This window comes from Phacochoerus africanus, chromosome 7, assembly GCF_016906955.1.
Source record: "Phacochoerus africanus isolate WHEZ1 chromosome 7, ROS_Pafr_v1, whole genome shotgun sequence".
Classification (NCBI taxonomy): domain Eukaryota; kingdom Metazoa; phylum Chordata; class Mammalia; order Artiodactyla; family Suidae; genus Phacochoerus; species Phacochoerus africanus.
In genome coordinates, this window is record NC_062550.1 from 72,398,542 (window position 1) to 72,417,496 (window position 18,955).

At 56.6% G+C, this 18,955-nt stretch overlaps 2 protein-coding genes across 2 annotated transcripts in view; one reads left to right on the forward strand and one right to left on the reverse strand.

Moving 5' to 3' along the window:
- Positions 1-7,183: 7,183 nt before the first annotated feature.
- On the reverse strand, positions 7,184-8,689 carry LOC125130429 (translation initiation factor IF-2-like). The gene has a single exon (XM_047785771.1). It carries the CDS (start codon positions 8,687-8,689, stop codon positions 7,184-7,186), a length of 1,506 nt encoding a protein of 501 aa, XP_047641727.1.
- The window catches only part of WNT5B (Wnt family member 5B), a 103,856-nt gene continuing 92,479 nt past the window's right edge, over positions 7,579-18,955 (forward strand). The window contains exon 1 of the mRNA XM_047787897.1: positions 7,579-7,961. The gene's annotated coding sequence lies outside the window, so the exon portion shown is untranslated. The remainder of the gene's footprint in view (positions 7,962-18,955) is intronic.

Below are 18,955 nucleotides of genomic sequence, written 5' to 3' on the forward strand. Positions count from 1 at the left end.
AGGCCCCGCACCAGTGGAAGACAGGTGAACACTAACATTTATCCCTCACTTGTCGCCATGGAAACCATCCTAATCCTGGAGCCTTTCCCGAGGGCTGGCCTCCAGGACAGTGGTTCTAAGGCCGGAGAGCGTCCCCTCCCCACCCCCACCCGACTCCTCCCCCGGGGGCCCCAAGAAAGGTGGTGGGACACCTGGCGGCTACTTGGGGGAGAGGGGGTGCTGTCGGCGCTGGTTTGGGAGAAGCTGCATGTCTCAGTGAGGAACATGGCCCAGGGGGTCACCTTCTCCTGCCAGCCGCCCTGGGCGACTGTGAAGGGGGACAGCCCTGGGCTTCCCCAAGCTTGTCCACAGCTGAGTTTACACCTGTGGGTTCAGCTGCTTGAAACATCCTTTCTTGCTCCCAGCCCGCCAGCCTATCCCAAGCCCACTGAGATTGGGGAGGGAGTCGGAGTGGGGCCCTGAACTTAAAACTGGGTCTCAGTGTGGGGGCCAGGGGGGTCCCTGGTGCTGCCTCGTGGGACAGGACACACCATCTCCCCCACAGTCGGCCTCAGGACCACCTCTTGGGAGCATGGATTCTGGAACCCAGTCCTGGGCAGCTGAGGGGCCTCCTTTGTCACTGCCTCTGCAAGGGGCCTTACTCTCTTCCCTCCCCCCAGCTTGGCCCTCAGCACCCCCAATCCCCCAAGGACAAGGCTGGGATTTCACTCTGTGATTCAAACTCCACCAGGCCCCTCCAGCCCGAAGCATCTGCTGCTGAGACGGTGACCCCAGGCCCTTCCCTCTCGGGCCACACACACCCCCCCCCGCCCCCGCTCAGGTCCCCAGCCCCTCCCCCTGCCCCCCTCCTTCTGGCAGCTCTGAGACAGCTGCTCCCCAGACAGAAACCCTTCTTCCTTTCTCTCTGGCCCAACTGCCAACCCGCCTGATTCATCCTGCTCTCCCCACATCAAAGGCTCCTGGACCAGGGCTTGGACCTGAGTCAGTGTGTATGTACCCGAATCTGGAACAAGTGAGGTCTTCTGTCTGTCTGGGTGGTTGTCACTGGCAGTGGCCATGCTGAGGACTCTCTAAGGGGGAAGTGAGAAAGTTTTAAGACACAGATTTTGACCAGGCTTGTTCTGATCCTTTAACTGTAGAGTGAAGTCATCCTTGAAACATACACTCAAAAGCCCTTCCAGCGAGCGAACGTCCTGTGGCCCCCTGAATTGCCTGGCTTGGGTTTCCATGACCTGGGCCTTCTCTGTCAACTTCTGGAGACCCTGTCCCCATCACTCACTGCAAACCCAGATGGACATTTAAACTTAGAAGCGGAGAAAGCAGCTCCTGGCTTCCTGACGCTGGCTGGAATGGGGGGCCCTGACAGGCCTTGGGGAGCAGACAGGAGGCAGGCAATTGCCTGGGTGGTGAGATCTAACCCACCGCCAGGTCCCCACCTATCCCCAGGGTCTAAACATCTCCTCCATTAAGAAGCTTCAGCACCGAAATTTCACCACGGGGGAATCATCTGCTGTGGTTCTGGTCAGAAATTCCTGTTTACAATGCACCACAGGGAGTTCCCACCGTGCCGCAGTGGTTAATGAATCCGACGAGGAACCATGAGGTTGCAGGTTCGATCCCCGGCCTTGCTCAGTGGGTTAAGGATCTGGCGTTGCCATGAGCTGTGGTGTGAGCAATGCGGCTCAGATCCCACGTTGCTGTGGCTCTGGAGTAGGCTGGGAGCTCCAGCTCCGATTAGACCCCTATCCTGGGAACCTCCATATGCTGTGGGAGCAGCCTTAGCAAAGGCAAAAAAGACCAAAAAAAAAAAGCACCACAGGACAGCAGTGCACGGGTGAAGCAAGCAGTGGGTGTAGGTATGGTTACCAGGCTGCAAGAGAGGCACAGAGGACATGAAAAGAGGGTAGGAGCTTAAGAAGAGGGGTGAGGCCACTAGCCAGCGCTTCCCCTCCCTGGATGGTCACCTCTGCTTTCTCCTCATCTGCTGCCCTCCCAGCCACTCAGCGCATGCCCTGCAACCCACCCCCCAGCCTACCAAAAACCACTGCTATTTATTTGTTTCTTCTCTGAGAATCAAAGGTGTAAGGCCCCCATGTGAAACTTGAAAGACTGAGTTTAAGGCCAGTCTCTTTGCTAATCACGCTTCTCTCTCACTGTCTTTCTGGCCAGTGCATGAAGTCTCAAGGGCTTCTGGGAAGGCAGAATTCTTAGAATCTCACTGGTGCCACAGCTGATTTCTGTTTTCTATGAGTCATTTTTATTGATCAATGTGTTCAAGACCATCAAGGGTTAATGCAGGTGCTAAACTTAGTTATGTCTAGTTGTGTACGACGCAGAGGCTTGTACCACTAGGTAGGCTGGTCAGAGAACAGGGGCGGTTGTTGGGCTATATGCTTTAAATTTCACACTCAGACTGTGTAGCTGTTGTCCCTCACGATGCTCTATCTCCCTTGTCCCTGTCCGCCTCCTGCGGTGTAACCATCTTCTCAGGCCAGACAGACTTGCTGGCCGGGAAACGGTCAGCAACGCTCCCTGCCGCAGAGGGCAGATTCAGGAGGTTATAAATGCTTTTGATGATAATTATGGGTCAGAAGACAAGCCACTGCTTACCTTGAGATGTTTGGATTGCCTGTGGATTTCCTTTATCATCCTTATCAGTACCCTTTAGCTGAAATTAACTCTCAAACCCAGTCTCATTCAGGCTGATTTATTACCAAGGCCAAGGATGGGGGGAGTCGGGCTGGGGGATAACCAGGTGCCCCCACCCCACCCCCTGCCACCGCAGCTGGTGGGTTTCCTGGGCTTTGGAAACCCCACACCTCTCCCCCCACCCCTGAGGCTCACTGGGTGTGGACACTTGGCATCCCATGGCCGAGAATCACTCTGCACTGAGGACCAGAATCATCTGTGAGGCCTCAGAAGTTACAGACCACAAACACACCTGTTCAGCAGGTCTGAGCGTCTGTGTTTTGAACAGTTTCTCCTGGTGGATTCTGATAAACCCACAGTCTAACCAGCCAGCCCCAGGGAGCCTCTCCAGGGGCAATTTCTGAGCTAGTGACAGAGAGACACCTCTGGTCCCAGGCCCAGCTGTGGGTCCCACAGGCCTGCAGGGCTCCTGGAGGAAGTGCTCTCCTGGCCCTGCTTCTCTGGATGGGAGGGAAGAAGGTCCCTTAGGGCCGGGACCACAGACCCCGAGGAGCCCTCAGCCTCCCTCCTCTGGCTCCCGTCTCCTTCCAACTCCAGGAATGCCTTGCTCACCTCATTTGTCCTCTGATTCCTAGCATGTCCAGGGCCCCCTTTCTGTGCAGCACACACTTGACCCCAGTGCCCCCGTCCCACTCCCCTTCCCGGTGAAACATGCACGGGTTATCCCTGAGGCGCCCACCCTTCCCGCCTTGACCCTTGCCATCCGGCTTTCATATTTATCAGCTCACTTGCTGGAGCTGCGTCTCCAGCCATCCTGACCCCTAACCTCCCTCCAGTGTGCGGTTTCTCACTGTCAACACTGGACCGGTCCCCACTGACCCTCAAAATGGGATGTACACGAAGTCAGATTCGTGTCTACTGCCCACACCTCCATGGCCTCCCTTTGCCGGTTGACTCAGTCCTGGGTTCGTTTAGTTAGGACACTGTGGCCCCCAGAGGGGAGGCGACCTGCCCGGGGTGTCCCCCGTCCTAGGAGCACCTGTCCTCGGTGTGTGCCCTTCTGCTGGCCCCTGGCCCCACCGTGAGAGCAGAGCCCCCTTCCTCCTATCGCCCCTCCACCCAGAACACAGGAAAGGACCTCAGTCAAAGCTGAGAAGGGGTGACAGGAGGGATGGGGGCAGCTGACTTCTCAAAAGGGCACGTAGCAATTCATGTTGATGGCAACTCTGAACTAGACCTCACTGGGGCCCCGACCACGGGGGCTTCCTGCCCACGCTCTGGGGCTACGGAGGCCAAGACCCTCCCATCCCCGGTACTGGGGTCTCTTGTCACTTTTAGTGACACCTTCAACTGCTTCATTCCAGATATTCGTGAAGCAGTAATCCATTCAAGGAACAGTCTAAGACTCTGTACATCTTCTCCTAGGAGAAAAAACGGGGATTAAAATCCAGGACTTCAGGGCCAAGAGCAGCACTAGACTGTCCAAGTGGGAAACTGGGTCCTGGCCACTTTCAAGTAATAGTACTGCCATTAGTTTTTATTGTTTATATATCACATGAATGATGTGGGGCTGGGTTTCCACATCTGTATCACCTGATTTTGTTCCCATGTCCCCTGAGGCAGGTGGTCCTGCCGCCACCATGCCTTTTCATGAGACACACAGCGGCGCCTTCCTGAGAGCGTGCAGGCAATGAGCCCAGAGTTCGGGGTGGGGGGGGCATGTGGAGCCCCCTGCACTGCACCCTTGCTAGGTTCCCCGCCCCTGGAGGGCACAGGCCCCTCTTTAGGGAGAATTGGTTGGAGGAGAACCTTCCCAGTGTGGGGAGCGTGGCTGTTCTCATTGGACAGCTCTCAATCAAGAGAAATGCAACTCTGCACCCTTGGAGGTGGACACTAGATACTTTAGCCGGAGGCTGCCTTTATGCAAATTCTCTCAACTGCTGGCCTCGAGGTGTGAACTTTTTCCTACAAGTAAACAGCAGAGCCTCATTCAAGTTCATGAAAACAGTGTCTTCTTACCAACCCTACTGCTTCCAGTGCTCAGAATCCCACCCCCGACCCCCATGTCCCAAATGGTCCCAGCTACCATGAATCCGTGGGGGTGATCTATGGACTGTGTCTGGATATTTGGGTCAGAATCTACCAGTTTTGCAAGCCCCAGAAGAACATCCAGACAACAAGCACAGAATGAACATGGGCTGCTGATAAAGGTGACTAGATTTGCCTTTCAGTCCTGTTCTGTCAAAGGCTCATCAGGCCTGTGCCCCCAAGAATTTGCCCGAGGATCTCAAATAAACCCTAGGGAAGGGCCAGAGAAGCAGAGTGGGTGGAGGATTTGCCCACGTCAGGGCACTTTCCCTCCTCCCTCTGGAGCAGCTGTGAGACCCAAAGCTCTTCCTCTCGGTGCTGGGATGGTGAGGGGAACAGTTGCCCTCCACATGCACAGACCAGGGGGAGGAGGGCAGCCCTAGATGCACCTGACAGGAGAGCCCCAGAGGGCTAAGGAAGCAGAGGAGGATAGCTCCCCATGACACTTTCCGACTGGGTTTTGTAGGCCATTCTGGCTTGGACAGGGGCCTCTGGGGTGGCTGGTGGCCTGTGAAGGCATGCCAGGAAGTAGGACAGGGTCTCTCATAAAAAGGAAAGAATCGCTACTAATTTTCGTAGGTCCAATTATTCACTTTCTCTTTCTTTCTTTTTTGGCTGCACCCACTGCAGAAATTCCCAGGCCAGGGATCGAACCCCTTGACACAGCATCGACCTAAACCACAGCAGTGACAATGTTATATCCTTAACTACTAGGCCACCAGGAAACTCCCTCCCTTTCATTGTTTAAACCACAAATGCCAAGTCAGGATATGTTTTATTTTTGGGAGGAGGTGAGAGACCCCACCTAGCAATCACAGACAAACATGTCCCACCAGCGCACGCCTCCAGGGCTGACTCTAGACTCCCCGGCCCTTAGTGACTCAAGCAATGGGGCGCTCACCACTTCCCTTGGGAATCCGGCCCAGAACTTGGGGCTCCACGTTCGAATGCTTTCCCAGCCACTGAGCCACAAGCTCCTTTCCCAGGGGTGCTGCAGCTTCCCTCACTGGACCACAAGAGTTGACTCATCTTGGACAGAGATGGAGGTGGGAGGTGCAGGACCATGCAAGGGACGTTCAGCTGGGGTGGCTGTCATCTGTCACCTGCTCTCCCTCTGGGCGGTTGGCTTGGGGCCAAGCAAAGTTGCCTTTTTTTATGCTCATTCCTTTAAACTTCAAACTTCCTAAGGCAGGAACTGGTCTCAGCCATCTCTGCATGTTTAGGGCTCAATATACGTGAGTAGGAAGTGAATCCCCAAATTCTCCCAGGTTGCATTCTGGAAAGATTGGGGCCTACTGGACAAGGTCTTCCCTTGATCTCCTGCAGAGACCCCAACCCCAGACTGATGCTTTATTCTGCAGAGCAGACAATCTGAGCCTATTTGTAATTTGACAGAGTGGATTCAAAGCTTTTATGACTGCATTATATCAGCTCCCCTCCCTGTCCCATCTGCCCCCAAAGAGAGAGCCTTGAACTAGCTGCCCTTGGTAAAGGCAGCCCCCCGAGGCAGTTAGAGGCCATTCCTTTAAGGTTGCTGAACCTGGTCTCATAAACCCCATTCACTGAGAGGTGAGAAGAGTCTTAGAGCACCTCCTGCCAGGCCAGCACCGTTCCACAGAAGACTCTCCCTCTAATTAGTCTGGTATTGGCTAAAACTGCTCTTACTTTCCTTATTGTAAAACCCGGAGGACAATAGCTCTTTAGTGCTAGCCCGGTGTGGTGGGTTCCTGGTCCCTCATTCCCTGACCCTCCCTGAAACCCCTTCCCCCGCTGAAAGGGGAAAGCTGTCACCCTGTTTGGTTACTAATGTTAAAAAGGCCAAGGCTTTGATTCTTGTTGTTTTGTTTTCTCACTGTACTGCATTCAAAGTCAATTTCTTCAGCAGGGCGACCTCCTACTCAGAGAAGAGAAGGGGGTTTCAGAAAGTCAAAAAAAAAAAAAAAAAAAAAAAAGAAAGAAAGAAAGAAAAGCATTTGGAGGTCAGGCCTCAAACCATGCTGGCCTTCTTGGTTTGTGCCCTGTTACCAGCGTCTGGGACAGGGTCCAGGGCTGGAACTGGAGTTCTGCCTCTGTGGGACCTCCGCTACTCCTGGGGCAGCTCACCCAGGGGTGCCAGGAGGTAACTCACTACCCAGACTTGGGGACCTCAATCGAAGTGTTTGGACAAAGGTCGGGGCTGAGGCTCTAGTGACTTTGCAGGCTCTAGTCACTTCGCAGGCTTTAACTCCCTTCAGCGGCTTGGGACGGATTCAGCCCAAACGCTGTCCCAGAAGTGATGAGATCGCGCATATCCCGTTTGGAAACCTTTTTCCTGGTGTGCCCCGGCCGCATCAGCTTTCCTGACCCCGGGGATCGCCCTGCTGGGGGCTGTCGAAAGAGGTCCAGGACTAGAAGGGAATGGCTCGGGTTTGTGAGGCAGAAATAACAGATCACTCCTTGCGGGGATTCACAGGAGGATAAAGCGCGTGCGAGTGTCTGATGTAAGTAGAAAAGCTACTATGTGAGTCCGCTCCCAGAGCGTCCGGCCCCGCAGCCGCTGAGCTGGGGGCTCCGTGCAGGAGCGCTGGGCGTCCCAGGCCGCCGCTGGCCGGTGAGTCCCCAGGTGCTCCCGGAGGACCGGGTCGAGTTCCGGCGAAGGGGTAGTAAGCGTGCGGGGGCTCTGAGGCTGCGGGCTCCCCACGCGCCCTGGGGAATTGGGTCGGAGGAGAAGCGGGCGCGCGGGCGGCGGAGGCAGGTGCGAGGCCGGGTCCCGCCCGGGAGGAGCCCCGGGGGCGGGTTGTCGTGGCGCGGCGGGGGCGGGGAGGAGGCGCGGGGCGGAGCGCGGGGCCCGGGACCCGCTGGCCGGCGCCGGCCCTGCACTCGGAGCCGCGGCCGCCGCCGCCGCAGCCAACTCGGGCCCAAGTTCCCGGCCGCGGCGGAGAGGAGCGCGCAGCCGGCGACCCGAGCCCAGCGCCAGGGCCCAGCCTCCTCTGCTCGGCCGCCGCCCGCGCCCCGCCTCCGCCCTGCAGGCTCGGTCCGGGCGCTGCGCGGGAGCCTCGGGCAGGGAGCGCGGGCTCGGCGGGAGCGACTGGCCGAAGCCCGGAGCCGGGCGGACGCTCGGTGGGACCCGAGCGCAGCGTGAAGAGTCGGTGTACCGGTCACCCCGGCCCCGCGGGCACTCGAAGGGCCGGGCCGGGCGAAGAGCGAGCCGGAGCCCGCGGGCCTGACAAGCCGCGGACGCGCAGGTAAGCCCTGCGGCGGCCGGGGAAGAGGAGCCCGCGTCCCGCCGCCCAGCTTCCCCGTGCCCGCGGGCCGTTCCGGGCGCCGGGGTCCGGAGCGAGGAGGCGCGGTCCTGGGTTGGCCCCATCCCCACCCGACTCCCCGGTCCCGGGGACTGTGAGCTCGGCCCGGGGCGGGTCTGCAGGGCGGGGGACTGGCGGGGAGGGGGAACGCGCAGGGGAAGGGGTCCCCGCCGCCGAACAAAGCTGGGGCCGCGGGCTTCCGCCCTGTCGGGCCGCCCCCGGCCGGCAGGTAGCGAGGGCCCCCGCCCTCCCGGCCCGCGGGCGTCGCCGCTTTGGGTCCCCGGGCCGGCGGCCGCGGAGCTGCGGGGAGCCGCCCCCGGGCGTGCAGGCTCGGCCCCGGCCCGGGCCGCCCGCCGCGAGCCCCCAGCTTCCCGCGCACTTTTCCCGGCTTGCTCGGGCCCAGCTGGGGTCCGCGGTGGGGTCTGCGCCCCGCACCCGCCAGACTGTGGCGAGGACTGCATCTGGATTCTTTTAACCCCCGCGAACAGGGCCAGTTTAGTGCCTGAATTCCTGCCTGAGCCCGAGCAGGTCTTAGGCTGGGCGTCCTGAGTTTTCTGTTTTCTTTCTTTGCGCCTCTGCTTCCCGGACCTCCTCCCATCCCTGCCCAGGGGGGAAAGTGCCGACTGGCCTTTCTCCGTCTTCTTTTGGTGCCTCAGAGTGTATTTAGCCATGCACTCTAGTCAGAGCCCCTTTCCTAGACGTTTTCACCCTGCAGGTCCTTTTGAGAGATTGTACAGTTTGCTCTGAGCGTGGCTGCTGCTCTGTTACAGAGCCGGCGGGCCAAGGCGGTTATCCAGCTGTGATGGGCATTTGCTCTCTGTTTTCTACGGGGCCTTCTTCACTGCTTTGGCCACCTGGCCACTTGGCAACAACTTTCAGTTGCTCCCTGGGCAGAGTTTCAGCCTGGTACCTGGAAGAGAAAGGCTAGGATCAGGTTACCAGTCTCCAGAACTGCTCCAGTGGCCAAGGAAGTGCCCACTTGACAGAGCTGTGATGGGATGGCTGGACCCTGCCGTCAGTGTGGGTGAAGAAATCTCTGGGTCAGTGGGTGCGGTCAGTGCCCATTCAGGCACAGGGGTGGCAGCTTAGGATGACCCCTCTGTGGCTGGCCCTAAGGCACCATAGGGACCAGGGAGCAGCAGCCACACTCTGGGAAAGCCGAGGACCCTTTCCTGGATCCCGCGCCTCCTGCTGCTGCTGATTCACATGTGCAGTTTACTTATCAAAGGCCAGGCTCCCATCTCAGGTGGGGATGCGTGGATGCCCGGCCCCAAGCTTGTGCCCACACACCCGTCCAGATGCACATGGGCATCCTGGCAAATCCCCGACCTGTGAGAGGTGGGAGGCTGAGTGGTGGTTTCCTCCATTTCAAAATAGCGTCTGTTCTCTCTTCACAGAGATTTGTGGTTATAAATAGAGGGAGGAAGGAGGTGTGTCTCCTGGGAAGGAAAGGCAGTGCTCAGAGCCTTTTGCACTCTTGCGAGAGGAGTGATGCAACCGGGCTCTTTGTGGTGAGGTCCAGCCTGGAGCCCGGGGAGAGAGGCCGGCCTGAGCCAGGGCTCAACCCCAAAAGGGGCGAGGGAGGAGGTTCGTGGAGTAAAGGACCTCCCGAGAGGACATGCGGATGAGGACCTAAGGGTAGCTGCCCGTCCTTTGCTAAAGAAAGCCAGCAGCAGGCATGGGACACAGGGGTCTGCTTGGCCGGAACTGGGAGCTGGCCCTGCTTTCCCAGTGTGTGGGTAGGCATTTGCTCAGGGTGTCTGAAACCAGCCCCGCTTCAGGTCCTTTGGTGGTGCGCCTGTCTCCAAGGGTGTCTTATTGGCTTGAAACAACCCTTTTCTAAAAGAATTTTCTATGCCCAAAGCTTAAGCCAAATTGCTGGGCGCCATATGCTGTGAAAAGAAAAAATCTGGATTGTTCTTCACCTGGTAGGTCCCCCTGGTCTTACTGCAGTGGCAGCTGGCAAATTTTTTTTTTTTTTTTTTTCATGGAGGACAGGAGCCCAGGCCAGCCTGTTCCAGGGCTCCCTCCCAGGGTGGTTCTGTGGGGTCTGGGTTGCTGGCAGGCCGCCCCAGCCGGGGAGGAGGTTTTTACGTGAGTCTCCCAGATAAACACGAGCGTGGCCACGAAGCTTTCCTGTCTGCTGCTCGGGCGCTGTTGTCCCGCTCTCCTCAAACTGCCTGCCGCTTAGCCCTTCACCTTCCAAACAGGTCTCCCCACACCACCTGTGCTCCGTCCACACCTGGACACGGGCCCAGGCCTTTTCAGTGGCTGGTCGGTGCTGTTTTTTTGTAGCCCCTTTAAGACTCACAACAGCAATAGATCTAGAAACTCCTGGTGCCGAGGGGACAGGGGGGATCCCCACACTCACCTCAGGGCAGCCCTGGCTGGTTTCTATTAAGCATCTTCAAACTGCATCCATGAGTCCAGAGAAATCCAGTAGGGGGGTGGGAACGGATACTGTGATGAAGATGAAAGGGCCTGTCGTTTTTAATCTGAACCACCTTCCACGGTAAGAGTAACCTTCTCCCCATCTCCGAGGGCCGGACGGTCCACCCCGCCCCCCTGGGCAGGCAGCGAATTGGCGGAGGCCAGAAGGTGGGCTTGCAGCTTGGTAGAGTCTGGCCACCCTTGGCAGGTGATGGCCTGCGTCTCCCAGTTGCTCTCCCACCCCCAGCAGCTCTGTTTACCTGGCTAAATTTAAGCCTCCGCCCTCTCATCCCAGTTTGACCCACTGGCTCTTGGTCTCGCCCTGCTGGCCACTGGGCAGCGTTTCCAGACGTCCTCGCTCCTGTGGTTGCAGCTGGGTCTTTCCCAACCATGCAACCTGAAATCTCCTCTAGACTTTCTAAGCCGGCCTCTCTCCTCTGTGCTTCTCCCCACGTGGCTTTCCTCCCATCTCTTTTTGGAAGCTGGTTGGTACTGGGAGAGGCTCTCTCCGGCCCCTCCAAATATCAGACACACAGGATTCAGGCAGCCTCGACTCAGGCTTTGCCACTGAGACCCTCCTGCCGATAATTGTCACCAGCCCAGCCCGAGACCCCAGGGTCTCCTGTGAGCAAGTGTAGGCCCTAAAGACACCGGGGTGTTTTCTCAGAATTTCTTTTGCACCCCAACCCTCTGACCCCCAGAGATCCCAGCCCGCCTGTATGTGTGTGCTGTTCTTTGGGGCGGTTCTGAGGGGAGGTTTGCTGGGGGAGGGCGCGGTGGTCTCTCTGCAGTGTGGGCATTAGATGAGTCTGCCCTAGAGGCCCCTTCCAGTGCCGGCAGTCCGTTGTTTCAAGCAGCTTTAGCTGGTTCCGTTTGGGAGATCCCTCTGCTGCGGACCAGGCCAGGGTAGAGAAGCGGGCAGAGGAGGCCCGTTCCTACCCGGGGCCTCTGGCTGCTTTCAGTTCCCGTCTCCCACCCCCGGGCCTGCAGGCAGGGGTTGTGGTTGGGCTGGAGGCTCAGGCTGTGCCTCTGGCTTTGGGCCTGGCCTGGAGGGGCTCCTGCGGTTAGTCGGGATGGCAAGGATGGTTTGAGACTCTGTCTCCAGCTACTGATGACCTGGGGACCCCGGGCCTGAGTTCCAGGTGGCAGGGATGCACCGGGGGGTCCCTGCTCCTCTCTAGCTTCCTTGAGCCCCAGAAATGCTAGCTCCTCCAAGGTCACTCCTGTCTGAATAATTGATAAAGGTCCGGGGCCGATTTCCTGAGGCCTGGGATTCCGTTTGAGAAGGCAGCTGGTTAGAAGTTCTTGGTTTACTAACTTCAGCCCCCGACGGTCACATCAGAGTTATCTGGAATGTCCAGTTGGGAGGTTTGCTCTGAGCCCTGCTCAGGGGGGCAAAGGTATGAGAACAAAGCGTTTCTGCCCCGAGCTCACTGCTGAGTCTCACTCTGCCCTCCTTTCAGAGAGAGGACTTTGGGGAGAAGCTGCAGAGCTTCTCCGTTCCTGCCGGGCCCTCCCATCCATTTCTCTTCTCAGCAAATACCCAGAGATGTCGGGGGGGGCGGCGGGGGGGGCATCGATGAGGGATGCGGAGGAAGTTGTGTCCCTTCACGGGCTCATCTATAAGGTTCTGCGCCTCACCCCTACTTGCCGGGAAGTTTCTCCCCGGAAATTTTAGTAATGAATTACCAACTACTTCATACAGGTCTTGTTGGGATACAAGACCTGCAATCAAAGTAATTAAACCTTTGAAGAGTCTTGGCATCCAAGCACAGGACCAGAAATGTCATATCCCACCCGGGAGCAGGGCTGGTGAGTGGGGTGGGAGTGGGGCGGGGTTCTAGACGGTGCTATCAGGTTATGCCCCGACTGCATACTGCGGGAAGCAAAGATGATAAGGCTGGACGCTAGAGTCACTCTGCTGGCACTTAGAAGCTGGCCACACCACCTGACCCGGTGTCTCTGTGCCTCAGTTTGCTCAGCTGTACGTGGAGACAGTAGCTTTCCATTCCTGCCTGTGGTTGCTGAGAGGAAGTGGGTGAGGACCAGGCTGTGTAAACCCCCGGCACCCACCGTGCGGCATGTGGGCTCTGCAGGCTGTGGGCGAGGCCGTGCTGCTGTGGAGAGGGGCACCTAGAACCCTCAGCCCCCGCCCAGCCTGCCCCACATTTCCAGCCGCACAGGCTGCTGTGGGGAGCAGTCGTCAGTGGGAAGGGAGGTCCTGGTTTGTGGAATGACCACGAGGGGGCCGGGTGTGCAGGGTCGGCGGTGGGTCGTGAAGGGAAGGAGGGGTCTACACTCTCAGGAGAGGGGTTCTGATGGGTTGGGGTCTGACCCCATCTCCAAGCAGTCTGTCCTAAGTGAGCAGATGCCGAGACCGTCCCTGTGTTTGGAAACTACTCAAAATCTTGACATGTTGTATTTTCTTAATCTTGAAAAGATAACCTCTGTGAAATCAGATCTAAAATGAGCTTTGAATACACAGAAGATCCCACGTGGGGGTGAGCCAGCCAAGTGCCTGTGAGGGCCTGGCCTCAGGGGCGCCTGGCGTGGGGCTGGGGAAACTGAAATTCGGGTTGGAGGGGGTTGATTGCAGCCAGGGGTGGAGGAGGGCCCAAGTGCGAACTTGAGCGTGTTTTCCCACCTAGAGGCGTTCGAGTTCGGATGTTTAAAGTTCACTGATGCAGCCCTAGCAAACGCCTCTGCTGCTGTCCAAGACCTTCCTTGTGACCACGGAGCACCTCGGGCTGACAAGCAGGGACCTACGGCTTTCCCAGCGACAGGCCCTTCTCCAGGATGGAGGCAAGGCCTCATCTGGGGGCTTGGATTGGGTCCTTTAACTTGTCCCAGCCCAGAGTCTGCCAGCCCCAGCCCTGCTCCTGACCTGATCTCCAGCCACCTGGAGTCCCGACTCTCAGCATGTCAGGCACAGAGCCATCACAAGCGGAGTTTCCTGCAGATTTCCTGTGTCTTTCCTGATGTATGCAGGACCTTTTCGCTCTTGCCGGAGAATACCCTCCTTACCTCTAGCAATTAAAACACAAGCCAGGGAGTTCCCGTCATGGCGCAGTGGTTAACGAATCTGACTAGGAACCATGAGGTTTTGGGTTCGATCCCTGCCCTTGCTCAGTGGGTTAACGATCTGGCGTTGCCATGAGCTGTGGTGTAGGTCACAGACGCGGCTCGGATCCTGCGTTGCTGTGGCTCTGGCGTAGGCTGGCAGCTACAGCTCTGATTCGACCCCTAGCCTGGGAACCTCCATATGCTGTGAGAGCAGCCCAAGAAATGGCAAAAAGACAAAAAAAAAAAAATTTAAAAAAATAAAACACAAGCCAGCCACACACCGTGGTCTGCCAGGCTCCCCGTGGCCTGGTCCTGCCTTCCTGCCCATGTGGACACACATGATGCTGCTGTGCCGGAGGGGTCCCCCCACTCTCGCGCTTCAGCGGTGGAATCGCCCTCTCCTCGAGTTCTCTCTTCCCTGCTCTTTGTGCTGGAACACTCATCACCATCTCTGACTCTGTTAGTTATTGGTTTTTGGTCAGTGTCTGCTACATCCTCAGAGCCAAAACAGTGTCTGCCAGTGCCTGGGCTTCAAATGCTCCGTAACTGCCTGTGGTTGTTGATCTTAGGGCAAGGAGCTTTGTAATGTTCATTGCTAGAAATAGGCCTATGTGGCCTAAGGAGAACGCCATCCTTAATGATTTTTCTGTCGATTGAATTATTCGAATAACAAATATTGGTCCAGGCCCATCCTAGGTGTTGGAGGTGTAAGATTCAGTTCCTGGACTTGAGTAACTTTTGCTCCAGTGCTTCCTTGGACATAGAGATAGCAAGTGTGCAGCACCCCCAGACCTGCTGAAGACCCACCTGTGTACAATGCAGCCATAGTGCAGGTGGTGTGGGGATGCAGTAGAGAGAGAGTAGAGATGCAGAAAGAACAGGAAGCAGAAGGAACGGTCCAGGCCTGAGGGAGACCCGCCAGAGCAAGCGTTGACCTGACCTCTGCTCCGTCTGCATCCCCTGCTGCTCTCAAGGGGACCTGGAACATTCCTCCCTGTGCCGCTGCTAGTGGGATATTTTTGGCCCCACGTGAGACCAGATGGACAGATGGGGAAGGAGCTGGGTTAGGAGTTCCACGAGTGCATCCCAGGTGCACAGCCATCTACCTCGCGAGGCTGTCGATGCAGACAACCAACTGGTACCATCTAGAAGTTCCTAGCACTCATGTCCTTGGCCCCAGGTTGCCGGGTGCAAGGGTCCAGTGAAGCCCCACTGAGTTCAAATGAGGAGGCTTGGTAGGACGGGCCCTCAAGCGCTGCACCCTCACCCGCTCCTTAACGCTGGTCTGCACTTGGCCTCCAGGCACCTCCTTCTCCCAGGCTCTCTGCTCCCTCACTGGCCACAGCATTCCTGGTTTTCTTCTTCTCCTTGGACCTTGTCTCTTCTCTGCACACAGATGGCTGTAGACCTTCTTGCCGACCTCACGCTTTCAACTCCTGCCTGCCCCTCCCCCGCGCATCTCTACTCTTCAAGCGATGTCTTCTCTAGAAGGTCTGAGGGGCGGCCCAGCCCAGTCCCCCAACCTTTCCCTTTAGACCTGCTTCGCATGCGCTCTCCGCCTCACCCTCTGGGCTGCCCTGGGCCCTGGAGGCCTTCGCGAGTTCCTGCTCTCATTGCCCACACCCCACCCAGCCGGGAACCTCGCCAAGTCTGGTTTCGGGAGGTACCCAGATCCCTGACCTCTTCTCACCTCCTCCGGCCCCTTCTCCTGCCTCCTTCCAGCAGCACCTCTCCTGAGTTACAGACACAGCCTCCTGACTGATCTTCCTGCCCAGGCGGCCGCAGCCACGCTGCTCAAGCATGTCATGTCATGTCGTATCGCTTTCTCCCTCCGAGCCCAACGCTGGCCTCCAGGCTCCTTCGGGAAAGAGGCGTTCCCTTTGTGTCTGTACCGCATCCATGTCCAAGCACACATGGAACATGGGTGTGCATCTTCCATGCTTGCTTCCGTTCTGGTCGGTAATGTTTGGAGGGCAGGGACCATGCCCGTGGGGCCAGGGCACAGCAGGTGCACAGGAGTGTAGACAGAATGGGGCGCGGTGGGGGGAGTGGACAGTGTGTGCAGGTCCTGGTGACTCGCTTGCATTGCTGCAGGGAAGGCCCATGGTTCCTTTGCCTTTTTGGCTTGTGAGCTGCCTGGTGAGTGGAACCCTGGTGCCACTTCCGTTTCCCTACGGTCCCCAAATTATGTGTCTAGACCTCAACATGGTGGATTATTGTGGACCTGAGAATTCTTTGTTGCAGGAGCTTCCCTGTCTGCTGTGGACTGTTTAGTGGCATCCCTGACCTCTGCGCCCCCCGCCCCCCGATGCCACCCTCCCGGTGATGACACCTGAAAATGTCCCTGGATACCGCTGGACATTGCAAAAATGCCCCCGGTTGAGAACCACTGTTCTAAAGTGTCTCTATTCTTTTCCTGAGGAGCCTTCCTTGTTTTGGTTCCCTAAGTCCGGTGGGTTATGATCTGCTTTGCATTGTGTTTTGATGCCCCTGCCCAGGCGTGAGCCCTTGTGAGTCAGGTGTGAATTACCCCTCCAGCTCTCCCGCCAGCTGGTGGTTCCTGGTCCACTCCGCAGGGTAGTCAGACGGTCACCCTGCTGCCCTGAAACCCACCACCTGCTCAGCCTTCTTGAGCCCCAAGTGAATTCATAGAATATTGTTACCTTGGTGGTGAGTACCCGTCAAACCTCACCCTCTCCACCTCCCCAGACTCCTCTCCTCTCCCCCATGTCCTGTTCCCAGATGCTTGCTCGAGCCACGCACGCTCCCTCCTCTGGCTACTAGCACCTGTCTGTTCTTCATGGTGCAGTGCAGAGCCCAGCTCCACGGCCACCAATGTCCCTGATGGCTGGGAGTTGGCTGCAAGGGGCTGCTATATTCAGAGGTCGTTCGTGTGGCCCTCTTTACACGTTGTCTTCCATGGTGATTGTGTTCACATCTTGTCCTCGCTTCCAGCTGCGTGGCTGGTGGCTCTGTGTTCTCAGGCAGATCTTAGGTGAGACGTGACGTGAAGCTGGGGTGGTGCCAGGAACCCCCTCACTCAGGTGCACAGCTGTCCCACGGACCGATGGTCCCCACGTGAATGGGCCCTTCTGCAGCAAAAGGTCCATAGTTTGCTGGGCAGTTGTTTAGACAGAGTGTTGGCCTTCCAGACTCCGGCTTAGTCTAGCTGATTTTCAGGCCTTTAAAGGCCTCCACCCTTCCTGCTTTCTGTCCCCTGAGCAATGGAAAGCACAGGGCCTTCGGGGGCCGGTGGACAGACGTGGGTTTGAATCCTGACGCAGACATTCACACCCGATGGACCTCACCCCACCCACTGAGCTTTCCTGAGCTCCCCGTCCTTCATCCTTTCAACAGGGATCGCAGCGGGCAGCTCGGCTGAGAATCTGCTCTGATGCTTTGTGTGCGTTTGGGCGCTTCGTGGCACGTGGTCAGCACCAGCCGCCTCCTTTAACTCTTCACTGAACAAAACGAAGGTGTCAGGGTGTCGTCGCCCAGATGCTCCATACCTGCACAGGGTTTGCGCCCCAAGAGCTGAGCGTTTGTCATGCGATTTCTTTTGACGGGCAGTAGACAAAGGAGATCTGAAAATTCACTCTTGTAACAGCTGCTTTTACAGGGAGCTGCTGAGAGCTCACCGCTCCAGGCTCCTAGAATTTTCCTTGAAGGACCCGATCTGAGCAGATTCCCAGCAGATGATGCTTTCATTCTTTCATCCTGTTCCTCTTCCCACTGACAGTCCCACACACAGCACTGCCGCTATTCAACAGTATCGATAAGGTAACGAGCTAGTGACGCCGGGGAAGGTGATAACTGCAGTTGGAGAAAGCGGGTCTTGCATTTCTGCATTTCATCAAACCTGAGACATGTTTGGACACATCTGAGGTCAGGATGCATCTTAAAGTCAACGTGTCATGGGTTAGTTGGGAGGACTTTGCTTTCTGACTGGCATGGAATAATGGTACATTGTAGAATCAGTAGCTTCTTAGATTTGGTGAAATAAGGAAGTGTCACTGAGCACCGTTTACTATGATGACCTGTTGTTATTTCCTGGTGCTCGCCTTGGTATTCCCTTGGGAATGTGCTTCTGTTGTTTTGCCAAGTAGAATGTTTAGAGTGTCATCTTCATGTTGAACATTTTTTTTAAGCTTTTATTTTTATTTATTTATGTTTGCTTTTTAGGGCCGCCCCTGTGGCCTATGGAAGTTCCCAGGCTAGGGGTTGAATCGGAGCTACAGCTACGAGCCTACACCACAGCCACAGCAATGCCAGATCCCCAACCCACTGAGTGATACTAGTTGGATTCGTCGGATGGGCGTATTCACGGATACTAGTTGGATTTGTTTCCGTGGCGCCACAGCAGGAAGTCCTCATGTTGAACGTCTACTGACCCACAGACCCTGGACCCTGATGCCTGGGGACACTCGGCCTCCCTGCCATTGCCTGTGAATCAGAAATCCAGGATCAGAGCTCCCATTGTGGCTTAGCAGGTTACAAACCTGACTAGTATCCATGAGGATGTGGGTTCAATCCCTGGCCTCGCTCAATGGGTTAAGGATCCACCGTTGCCATGAGCTGTGGTATAGGTCGCAGATGAGGCTTGGAGCCCACATTGCTGTGGCTGTGGTGTAGGCCAGCAGCTGCAGCTCCAATTTGACCCCTGGCCCAGGAACTTCCATATGCGCCACGGGTGCGACCCTTTAAAAAAAAAAGAAAAGAAAAAGAAACAGAAACAGAAGTCTAGGATCACTGCCCCTGTGTTCCCAGGGACTTTGGACCAGTCTCCCTGTCTTCATGTGTAAGAGGCTCCCAGTGCACCCCCTCCACGCCTTTATCACAGAGTTGAACTAGCAAGTGAGCCGGTGGATATGAAAGTGATTTGTAACCCGTGTAAGGCACTGTTCGAACCTGCAGGATGTGCAGAGTGGAAGGAAAGGTGACCCGGAGACTTTTTAATCCGTTGACAAAACACAGCCCCAGGTGACTCAACAGTGATTCATACCTGGCACCTGTCTTCTTGTTTCTCTACTTCTAGGAGAGGGTCTTTGAAAACTTTGTGAAACCTTGTCTGATGAGGTGAAATTCTATCCTAAAGGGTCAAAAAGAAGTTATATCTTATACCTAGAGTGCCAGGCTTTTTGTTTTTTCCTTTTTGTATTTTCCTGTTTCACTGCCTTGGCATTGGAGACTATGTGGGAAAAAATATCATTAACACAAATATCTTTATTATGAAAATCTAATCTCTACATGCAGCGCTTAAGAAATCAACTTCTGGAGTTCCCTGGTGGCCTGCCTAAAATGCACAACCATAGCCTGCTCTCCAGAAAACACCCGTCAACCCAAACTGAGGGAGGGGCCGCCCGCAAGTGTACACATCCAAGTTTCAAGGTCAAGGAAAATAGGAGAAACATCAGGGTAGTGTCACTGATTGGAGGGGACATGAC